General features: G+C 41.9%; 1 protein-coding gene across 3 annotated transcripts in view; it reads right to left on the reverse strand.

The window, feature by feature from the left end:
- The window catches only part of PSD (pleckstrin and Sec7 domain containing), a 700060-nt gene that overhangs the window by 12792 nt on the left and 675163 nt on the right, over window positions 1-12105 (reverse strand). For all 3 annotated transcript variants that reach the window (XM_075348899.1, XM_075348896.1, XM_075348897.1), the window contains 3 exons: window positions 8701-8858; window positions 4278-4422; window positions 1234-1377 (listed from right to left, as the gene is read on the reverse strand). In XM_075348899.1, the coding sequence (XP_075205014.1) occupies window positions 1234-1377; window positions 4278-4422; window positions 8701-8858 (447 nt within the window). The remainder of the gene's footprint in view (window positions 1-1233; window positions 1378-4277; window positions 4423-8700; window positions 8859-12105) is intronic.

A 12105-nucleotide genomic window follows, 5' to 3' on the forward strand; every position in this document is an offset into this window, starting at 1 on the left:
CAGTTTTAAATATTTCCAAAGCATGTCGTGCATCAAGATGTGCGATTTAAGTTTAATTTATTTCCCTCCAGAGTATTTTAACATTTCTGTGCAATAATTAAAGCTGATAATGAACTCATCACTGGCATCTACTTGACAAACATCCTGTCATTGAAAAGACTTTAGGACTTTTCTAATGCAGCAGAATAGAAGGTATACCAAGTTTCTCTTACAAGCAACATTATATAAGGATTAGGGATGATCGAATACCTCAAATATTCGGCTTCGCGAATATTTTCCTAATAGGTCACAGCTGTGCGAATATTCAATGCGCAATGTAAGTCTATGGGAAGTCCAAATAGTTCCGAATAGTTGTTATTCGGGTTTCCCATAAAATTACATTGCGCATCGAACATTCGCGAATAGTCGAATAGCGGCGACCTATTCGGCAAATATTCATGAAGCCGAATATTTTAGGTATTCGATCATCCCTAATAAGGATGCATTATAACCAAGGGGTTAAAAAATGTCCATACTCCGCAAACCAAATATGACACTTCACGCTGATTAGGAAGGGATATAGAAGCCAATTACAGAAAGGGAGTGAATACATTATTCCAAGATCAATAGTGATATACGTCCGTAGTATATTAATAAAGTGTTATATTACTGTCATTCCCCCATAAGTGAATTCTGGAGAATGAACCAACTGCTGTTGTCCATGAGATAGTAGGATATCATCTTAATAATAATGAGGTATGGTTCACTTGGAGTATATACAGTATATACTACATAGCATGTCAATCAATTTGCATTTGTGGATACAGTATTGTACTTTCTTTCTGCTAACCAGTACAGCACATTGCTTATACTGTACCTCCCGCACACCAGCAATTCTATTGTAAGCTAAAGTGCAGTTTAATTTGTTTTTATGGTTTTTATTATACTGCACAGTATTTTGTATTAGTGTACTGTAATAATTGTATATGAATACAGTACGTTATTTTGTATTACCGTAATAAGTTTATATAAATACAGTAAATATTTTTGGGTTGTGGAACGAATCGTCTGCATTTCAATTATTTCCTATGGGAAAATTTGCTTTGATATAAGAGTAACTTGGTTTAAGAGCACACTCCCGGAACCAATTATGCTCGTAATCCAAGGTTCCACAGTATTACCTTTTTGACTTTCATTTAGAAACAGGATCTACAAAAACTCAATGTGAACATTAAGAGGATAAAGTTGACAAACCTCAAACTCTAGATAGTCTTCCTTCTGCTTAAATTCATCCACCTCTTTCCCTTTCACCTTCTTATCTGGAGGAGCCGTGCGATGTTCTATTAGGCTTGATGACATATTCTTGAATTTCGACTCATGTGTTTTCACCTGTTCCTCCTGTGCATGAAATATAAAGTAAACCCATTATTTATTTTTTTTGCTTAGGACAAGGTTATGATTGTGCGTCAATAGGTTATTCATTAATGTCATCTCAAACAATTATGTTACCTTTATCGCTATGTGCATAATTATTTTTTTTCTATTAAAGGGAATCTTTCAGCAGGTTTTTACTACGTCATCTGAGAGCAACATGTTTAAGGCAAGGAGAATCTGAATCCAACAATTAGATAACTAGGTGCAGCCATTGTGACAGAATCAAAGATTTTAGATTTTGCATGTAGCAGAGCTTAAAGAGAACCAACCATCAGGATTTTCATATATAAAGTAAAGCCAGTGCTATACTGGAGATGGATGCTGAGTGTAAGCATACCTTGTGTTCTAAGATCGGATGTTTTATTTCAGAAATATGTGCAAGTAAAGTTCCAGCAATGAACGGCTATTTGATTGACAGGTGCAACAGGAAGAGAATATGTGGTCGGGTTTTTCTATCTATTCCCGCCCCTGTCTGCCTGTTCACTACAGTTCAGCTGGCAACACCAATTTATTATGCTGTTGAATTATTGCCTTTTTCGTTTTGTTATTTTTATTTGCCTCAATATTCAGGAAATTACAACTTTTTAATATTTCCAGTGATGTAGCCAGGCTCAGACTGGCCACAAAGGAACAAGTGAATGCACTGGGCGAAAAAGATCCACCCGTTTGTTAGATAAAAATCACAAAATGGTTTTATTGTATGAATTAAATAAAAAGGAACAATCCCAGTACTATAAAAAAAATATTAAAAGTGAGAGCTTTTCCTACATGTTTTGAACTGAACCTCAGTCCTTGCTCATAGAATACCATGGAGGGCCCTTGTGCAGGAGGGGGCCCATACCCTCCCCCTACATGAGCAGTAGTTGGCTCAATACATTTGATTCACTATGTACAGACAAAACGGCATCTCATCATTCATGTAACAATTTATTTAGCTTATTATTAGGGACGATCGAATACTTCAAATATTCGGCTTCGCGAATATTTGCCGAATACGTCGCCGCTATTCGACTATTCGCGAATATTCGATGCGCAATGTAAGTCTATGGGAAACCCAAATAACAACTATTCAGCACTATTCGGGCTTCCTATAGACTTATATTGCGCATCGAATATTCACATAGCGGCGACCTATTCATCGGATATTCGCGAAGCTAAATATTTGAGGTATTCGATCATCCCTAGTTATTATGCTTATTATGCTATAGAAGAATAGGTAAATTTGTGAATGAGGGAGATGTATCAGTTATAGTCTAAAGCGAGCTTTACACGTTGCGATCTCGCTAGCGAGATCGCAAGCGATCGGACCCGCCCCCTGTCGGTTGTGCAACACGGGCAAATCGCTGCCTGTGACGCACAACCTCGCTTACCCTCGTCACACCGACTTACCTGCCCTGCTACATTGCTCTGGCTGGCGAACTACCTCCTTTCTAAGGGGGCGGTTCGTGCGGCGTCACATCAACATCACACGGCAGGCGTCCAATAGAAGCGGAGGGGCGGAGATGAGCGTGACGTAACATCTCGCCCACCTCCTTCCTTCCGCATTGCCGGTGGAGGCAGGTAAGGAGATGTTCGTCGCTCCTGCGGTGTCACACACAGCGATGTGTGGTGCCTCAGGAACGATGACCAACATCGCTAATAAGCAGAAAACGATTTTTTTGTTTCAGGACGACCTCTCTGCGGAAAACTATTTTGACCTCTTTTGCGATCGTTTAAGGTCGCTCGTAAGTGTCACACGCTGTGATCTCGTTAATGATGCCGGATGTGCGTCACAAACACCGTGACCCCGACGATAATTCATTAACGATATCGTAGCGTGTAAAGCCCGGTTTACAGCCAGTCCCCAGAGTCAATGTTACTGGTCGGCCATAGGCACCTCAGTAATTTTTTTAGGAAGGAGAAATAGATAAAAACTGCATTTGTACAATTACATCTTGGCTATGTGCACACGTTTTTTAAATTCAGACAAACTTGACAAATTTTTCAGACAACTGTAAAAGAAAAAATTCTGCCAAAGTGTCTTTTGGTAAGTTCCTGAGAATATCTGCTACAGTTTTTGCTGCTGGTATATTTTTGGAGGGAATTTTCCCATGGTTTTTCTGATATTTTTTTTGTTTTCCACTTGTTTTCTTTTTCACTACATTGAATAATAATGAAACCACTAGCGGTTTTGTTTTTAAAGTAAAGATGATGGCAAAAGGCTACAAAACACCTTCAGGTGTCCTCTGGGCATCTTTGGAGCTTCCCCAATTGACTTTGTATAATAAAATACAAATTGACTTAGGAGCGGAAAACACCCGAAGAATGGACATGTTCCTTTGGCGTCTTTAAAAACGGGAAGCAGTTAAAAGTTGTCCAAGACCCTGAACATATGCAGTCATTTTTTACATAGAAATGTATATGGCCATTCTTTTTCAGGCAGTTTTGGTAACGAAATCAACCTGAAAAAGACAATGTGCATATAATCTTCAGGTTTTGTTCAAATTGGCCTTATTGTTCAGTATAAATAACATTTTGGTACCATTTAAGGTAGATGTGGCAAGTAATGCTTAGATACCAGGATTACTATTTTCTGCCATAATAGAGGTTATCTGTCCAGGATCAGAGTTATTGCTGATTCTGGCTGCTGCAGCACTATCAGCATTAATATACAGCTGACACCGGCTGCAGAAGGTGCGGTCACAGCTCCTGCTGCAGCTATATAAAAATACAGCAAATGTCAACAAGGGGTTAAACCCCCCCCCCAAAAAAATGTGTTAGAAAAAAAAAAAACAACAAAAGCAAAACACAAAACTCAAATTAGAGAACATAGTAATAATTACATGCACAGTAACTCTGTATGAACTAAAGCTAAAACTCTCTACCTGGGAGAGGCGAGTGATGGCACTTGGAAGCAACGGTCGGCTAAACTTTTTATGTGATCCAATTGCAGCTGGGAATGGAGGAGCGGAAAACATTGCAGCTACCACATTAATGCGGGTGATCCATGAATGCATCTGTTCTGTATTTCTGATTGAAAAGGAAAAGTAAAAAAAAGAACGCTTTCACACAAACGCCATTTTCATGTAACATGAGAAGTTACTAATGTGATGTTTGGGTAGTTGATTGCATTTGTCTATGTTAGTAATTATTAGACCATAAACAAGAGCTACAATATTTCCATTTTTTTTTTCACTTTTAAAGCTTCTAAGCTTTTCAATGATTAAAATCGTATTAGAAACTCCAGTCCAATATAATCAGTCACATTTTTCATGTGCAGCTTATTTCCTTCATTACACTGTAATATTCTATTCCAATATACAGTGATAGCCAGAAGTATTGGCACCCCTGCAATTCTGTCAGATAATACTCAGTTTCTTCTTGAAAATGATTGCAATCACAAATTCTTTGGTATTATTATCTTCATTTATTTTGCTTGCAATGAAAAAACACAAAAGTGAATGAAACAAAAATCAAATCATTGATCATTTCATACAAAACTCAAAAAATGGGCCCAGACAAAAGTATCGGCACCCTTAGCCTAATACTTGGTTGCACAACCTTTAGCCAAAATAACTGCGAACAACCGCTTCCGGTAACCATCAATGAGTTTCTTACAATGCTCTGCTGGAATTTTAGACCATTCTTCTTTGGCAAACTGCTCCAGGTCCCTGGGATTTGAAGGGTGCCTTCTCCAAACTGCCATTTTGAGATCTCTCCACAGGTGTTCTATGGGATTCAGGTCTGGACTCATTGCTGGCCACTTTAGTAGTCTCCAGTGCTTTCTATCAAACCATTTTCTAGTGCTTTTTGAAGTGTGTTTTGGGTAATTGTCCTGCTGGAAGACCCATGACCTCTGAGGAAGACCCAGCTTTCTCACACTGGGCCCTACATTATGCTGCAAAATTTGTTGGTAGTCTTCAGACTTCATAATGCCATGCACACGGTCAAGCAGTCCAGTGACAGAGGCAGCAAAGCAACCCCAAAACATCAGGGAACCTCCGCAATGTTTGACTGTAGGGACCGTGTTCTTTTCTTTGAATGCCTCTTTTTTTTCCTGTAAACTCTATGTTGATGGCTTTTCCCAAAAAACTCTACTTTTGTCTCATCTGACCAGAGAACATTCTTCCAAAACGTTTTAGGCTTTCTCAGGTAAGTTTTAGAAAACTCCAGCCTGGCTTTTTTATGTCTCGGGGTAAGAAGTGGGGTCTTCCTGGGTATCCTACCATACAGTCTGTTTTCATTCAGACGCCGACGGATAGTACGGGTTGACACTGTTGTACCCTCGGACTGCAGGGCAGCTTGAACTGGTTTGGATGTTAGTCGAGGTTGTTTATCCACCGTCCGCACAATCTTGCGTTGAAATCTCTCGTCAATTTTTCTTTTCCTTCCACATCTAGGGAGGTTAGCCACAGTGCCATGGGCTGTAAACTTTTTGATGACTGCGCACCGTAGACACAGGAACTTTCAGGTCTTTGGAGATGGACTTATAGCCTTGAGATTGCTCATGCTTCCTCACAATTTGGATTCTCAAGTCCTCAGACAGTTGTTTGGTCTTCTTTCTTTTCTCCATGCTCAATGTGGTACACACAAGGACACAGGACAGCGGTTGAGTCAACTTTAATCCATGTCAGCTGGCTACAAGTGTGATTTAGTTATTGCCAACACCTGTTAGGTGCCACAGGTAAGTTACAGGTGCTGTTAATTACACAAATTAGAGAAGCATCACATAATTTTTCAAACAGTGCCAATACTTTTGTCCACCCCCTTTTTTATGTTTGGTGTGAAATTATATCTAATTTGGCTTTATGACTATTTTTTTTTTCTCATTGAAGACAAATTAAATGAAGATAATAATACCAAAGAATTTGTGATTGCAATCATTTTCAGGAAGAAACTGAGTATTCTCTGACAGAATTTCAGGGGTGCCAATACTTTTGGCCAGCACTGTACTGCAACACCCTTCTCTGTGGTACATGGACTAGCATTGGTCCAATATATCCTAAACAGAGATTAGTGAACCTGTTCCGGTTCAGAGTCCGGGTTCCTTACGGTATGCTGATCATGCGATTGAGCATCACAGTGCTCAGGTACGCTCGGGGGTCGGCCCAGTGTGAGCCGCTTGCAGTGTCTGAATGATCAACTATGGGGTGCTTCACACACAGCGAGATCGCTACTGAGATCGCTGCTGAGTCACGTTTTTTGTGACCTCATTAGCGATCTCGCTGTGTGTGACACTGAGCAGCGATCTGGCCCCTGCTGTGAGATCGCTGCTCGTTAAACACAGCCCTGGTTCGTTTTTTTATTGTTGCTCTCCCGCTGATAAGCACACATCGCTGTGTGTGACAGCGAGAGAGCAACAATCCTGAATGTGCAGGGAGCAGGAGCCGGCGTCTGACAGCCTGCGGTAAGCTGTAACTAAGGTAAACATCGGGTAACCAAGGTGGTTACCCGATATTTACCTTCGTTACCAGCCTCCGCAGCTCTCACGCTGCCAGTCACGGCTCCTGCTCCCTGCACACGCTAACCTAAGCGGTGTGCGCTGGTAACTAAGGTAAACATCGGGTAACCATACCCGATGTTTACCTTAGTTACCAGTGTCCACAGCTTCCAGACGCCGGCTCCGTGCAAGCGCAGCGTTGCTTGCACGTCGCTGCTGGCTGGGGGCTGGTCACTGGTCGCTGGTGAGATCTGCCTGTTTGACAGCTCACCAGCGACCATGTAGCGATGCAGCAGCGATCCTGACCAGGTCAGATCGCTGGTCGGATCGCTGCTGCATCGCTAAAGTGTGAAGGTACCCTAAGTGATCGGATGTAGTGTGTACCCAAAAAAAAAGAAAAAAAAACCCCTCTCTCTCCCAGAAGTGATCTGTTTATGGCTGGCTGCATGTGGTGGAGACCAGAACTGCCCAATTACTGACTTCCATTGAGGGTCATGTCCAGCCCGGAACACAAACCGAACTTTAGTCTGGATGAACATGCCAAACCATGGGTCCACACATCTCTAATCCTAAATCCTGCCACACATCCCCCTCTACGTTTCCCTAATGCCACACTCCACTGGCTTCTTTCCAGACTATCACACAAAGAATTCAATTTAAAATCCTTGATTTAAGGCTGGTGTCACACTTGCCTCATGTGTATCTCGCGCGAGTGCATCACCCGGCACGGACTCACACTCAGCTGCATAGAGATGCATGCAACCGAACAACTCCATTACCTTGAGAACAGCGGCAGCTATAGGCATAGAAGTGGTGTCTAGGTATAGTAAAGTAGCCATGCGCTACGCAATGAAACCACCTATAGCGCCACCTGGTGGAAAACAACGGAGTTAGCATTTTTATCTTAAAAATGGAACGAGATAGAGAAAAAAAGTGAATTTAAAAATTGTAGGGCATCATCAATTCAATACGAATCGACACCTTGCATACAGAAATGCTATGATATGAAATCCATGACCGCCCCCAAAACATTGAATGCTGGTCACGCATATGGCGCTCATTTAACTTTGATGCTCAAAGTGGCCACCGTCAGCTGCAATCTGGACTCTGGACAGCATACTGTATCTTGCTGCATGTTGTGCAATATGGTAGGTGACACGCTTGCACAAGCATCTGTGATACGTCGTCGTAGGTCCTGCAATGTTGGTGGAGGGGTCGCATACACCTGCTGTTTGATGTGACCTCACAGAAAAAAGTCCAATGGGGTCAGGTCAGGTGAGCGTGGAGGCCACTCCACGCAGCCACCATACCCAATGACTTGTAGGAAGGTCTCCATGAGGAATCGCTTCACGTCCGCAGCCTTGTGAGTATTACACATTTCAATCATAGCATTTCTGTATGCAAGGTGTCGATTCGTTTTAAATTGATGATGCCCTACAACTTTGTAATCCACTTTTTTTCTGTATCTCATTCAATTTTTGAGATAAAAATGCTAACTCCGTTGTTTTCCACCAGGTGGTGCTATAGGTGGTTTCATTGCGTAGCGCATGGCTACTTTACTATACCTAGACACCACTTCTATGCCTATAGCTGCCGTTCTCAAGTTAATGGCGGTGGACAGGATATGAGTGGACACACTGTATAATTAATTAGTAATAGAATTAATGAAAAATATCTCAAATATTGAGGACAAATTTGGCTGTTATTGGAAAGGAAAGTTAACTTTCTCATTAGTTAAAAGTCTGAATTTAGAGTTCATTTTGCCAATGAAGTAATAGAAGTCTTGTCAACTACAGTAATTTATGACCGATCAGACTGGACCAGTGATTGGTCATCATCAGACATTTATGGCAACTGTTATGACTCACTGCGCTTGAAAGAGGAATACTCTCCAGTCTGCTGTTCGTAGGTAAAAGACATTTGGCCTTTTGTTATAGTCGGATGCTCTGGTAGCTAAAGAATGATGTATGCTGATTGCATTTTTCAAGTCTTCTTCAGAAATTGGTTTTCCTGGTTTATATTCCTCCTAAAACATAGACAGGAAATTTATTATTGTACCAAGTGTCCAAGGCGTATAATGAATAGACACCATCCAATGTCGGATTAATTAATTGAAATTACATGCTGAGCTGATGTTTTATCTTAATATGAATGTTAAGGTCACATTGATACAGGTTTGGTAACAACATGTCTTGATAATTTTATCATAGAGCAATTGTATACAAGGAGGAAAATAGTGAGAAGACAAATGAAAAGGAGATGAACGTACTTCCATCATACAGTTGGTACAGAAAGTATTCAGACCCCTTTAAATTTTTCAATCTTTCATTGCAGCCATTTGGTAGATTCAAAAAAGGTCATTTTTTTCTCATTAATGTACACTCTGCCCCCATCTTAACAGAACCCCCCCCCCCAGAAATGTAGAAATGTTTGCAAATTTATTAAAGACGGAAAACTGAAATATCACATGGATTATAAGTATTCAGACACTTTGTTCAGACACTCGTATTTAAGTCACATGCTGTCCATGTCCTTGTGCTCCTCCTTGAGATGGTTCTACTCCTTGATTGGAGTCCAGCTGTGTTTATTTAAACTGATAGGTCTTGATTTGGAAAGGTACACACCTGGTCTCACAAGTTCCATGTATACCATCTCATACTCCGGCTCACTTTTTTGTTTTTATGTAGTTTTTTTGTATTCAGTACAAACAGGGAGTGGCCCCCTTCTCAGCGAGCTGGACATTTCATTCTGTGAATCCCCCTGACGGTGTGTGTCCTGTTGGGACCCGGTCGCTCTCAGCCCTTAGCCACATTGAGGCCTATTTTAGACCCATGGTAAGGTTTAAATATTAGAGAGTGTAGGTACTATCCCAACTGGGTACACCTTGACGTTTGGTGGGATAGCTTTATGCTTTTTTTGATCAAATACAGTGTTTACTAAGTACCCTATGTTTATATGCACTATGCTTTTATTTAGTTACAGTAGGGTATGTTTTCACAATTTTTTTCCTTGGTTTCTCTTAGTCTCATGGCCAGTGTGAACATGGTCTCACAAGTTCCATGTATACCATCTCATACTCCGGCTCACTTTTTTGTTTTTATGTAGTTTTTTTGTATTCAGTACAAACAGGGAGTGGCCCCCTTCTCAGCGAGCTGGACATTTCATTCTGTGAATCCCCCTGACTGTGTGTGTCCTGTTGGGACCCGGTCGCTCTCAGCCCTTAGCCACATTGAGGCCTATTTTAGACCCATGGTAAGGTTTAAATATTAGAGAGTGTAGGTACTATCCCAACTGGGTACACCTTGACGTTTGGTGGGATAGCTTTATGCTTTTTTTGATCAAATACAGTGTTTACTAAGTACCCTATGTTTATATGCACTATGCTTTTATTTAGTTACAGTAGGGTATGTTTTCACAATTTTTTTCCTTGGTTTCTCTTAGTCTCATGGCCAGTGTGAACATGGTCTCACAAGTTCCATGTATACCATCTCATACTCCGGCTCACTTTTTTGTTTTTATGTAGTTTTTTTGTATTCAGTACAAACAGGGAGTGGCCCCCTTCTCAGCGAGCTGGACATTTCATTCTGTGAATCCCCCTGACTGTGTGTGTCCTGTTGGGACCCGGTCGCTCTCAGCCCTTAGCCACATTGAGGCCTATTTTAGACCCATGGTAAGGTTTAAATATTAGAGAGTGTAGGTACTATCCCAACTGGGTACACCTTGACGTTTGGTGGGATAGCTTTATGCTTTTTTTGATCAAATACAGTGTTTACTAAGTACCCTATGTTTATATGCACTATGCTTTTATTTAGTTACAGTAGGGTATGTTTTCACAATTTTTTTCCTTGGTTTCTCTTAGGCGGGCTTTGCACACTGCGACATCGCAGGTGCGATGTCGGTGGGGTCAAATTGAAAATGACGCACTTCCGGCATCGCATGCGACATCGCAGTGTGTAAAGCCTAGATGATACGATTAACGAGCGCAAAAGCGTCGTTATCGTATCATCGGTGCAGCGTCGGCGTAATCCATGATTACGCTGACGCGACGGTCCGATGTTGTTCCTCGCTCCTGCGGCAGCACACATCGCTGTGTGTGAAGCCGCAGGAGCGAGGAACATCTCCTACCGGCCTCACTGCGGCTTCCGTAGGATATGCGGAAGGAAAGAGATGGGCAGGATGTTTACATCCTGCTCATCTCCGCCCCTCCGCTCCGATTGGCCGCCTGCCGTGTGACGTCACAGTGACGCCGCACGACCCGCCCCCTTAACAAGGAGGCGGGCCGCCGGCCACAGGGACGTCGCACGGCAGGTGAGTGTGTGTGTGAAGCTGGCGTAGCGATAATTTTCGCTACGCCAGCTATCACCACATATCGCTGCTGCGACGGGGGCGGGCACTATCGCACTCGGCATCGCAGCATCGGGCTGCGATGTCGCAGTGTGCAAAGCCCGCCTTAGTCTCATGGCCAGTGTGAACATGGTCTCACAAGTTCCATGTATACCATCTCATACTCCGGCTCACTTTTTTGTTTTTATGTAGTTTTTTTGTATTCAGTACAAACAGGGAGTGGCCCCCTTCTCAGCGAGCTGGACATTTCATTCTGTGAATCCCCCTGACTGTGTGTGTCCTGTTGGGACCCGGTCGCTCTCAGCCCTTAGCCACATTGAGGCCTATTTTAGACCCATGGTAAGGTTTAAATATTAGAGAGTGTAGGTACTATCCCAACTGGGTACACATTGACGTTTGGTGGGATAGCTTTATGCTTTTTTTGATCAAATACAGTGTTTACTAAGTACCCTATGTTTATATGCACTATGCTTTTATTTAGTTACAGTAGGGTATGTTTTCACAATTTTTTTCCTTGGTTTCTCTTAGTCTCATGGCCAGTGTGAACATGGTCTCACAAGTTCCATGTATACCATCTCATACTCCGGCTCACTTTTTTGTTTTTATGTAGTTTTTTTGTATTCAGTACAAACAGGGAGTGGCCCCCTTCTCAGCGAGCTGGACATTTCATTCTGTGAATCCCCCTGACTGTGTGTGTCCTGTTGGGACCCGGTCGCTCTCAGCCCTTAGCCACATTGAGGCCTATTTTAGACCCATGGTAAGGTTTAAATATTAGAGAGTGTAGGTACTATCCCAACTGGGTACACCTTGACGTTTGGTGGGATAGCTTTATGCTTTTTTTGATCAAATACAGTGTTTACTAAGTACCCTATGTTTATATGCACTATGCTTTTATTTAGTTACAGTAGGGTATGTTTTCACAATTTTTT

Source organism: Anomaloglossus baeobatrachus, chromosome 5 (assembly GCF_048569485.1).
Source record: "Anomaloglossus baeobatrachus isolate aAnoBae1 chromosome 5, aAnoBae1.hap1, whole genome shotgun sequence".
Taxonomy (NCBI): Eukaryota; Metazoa; Chordata; class Amphibia; order Anura; family Aromobatidae; genus Anomaloglossus; species Anomaloglossus baeobatrachus.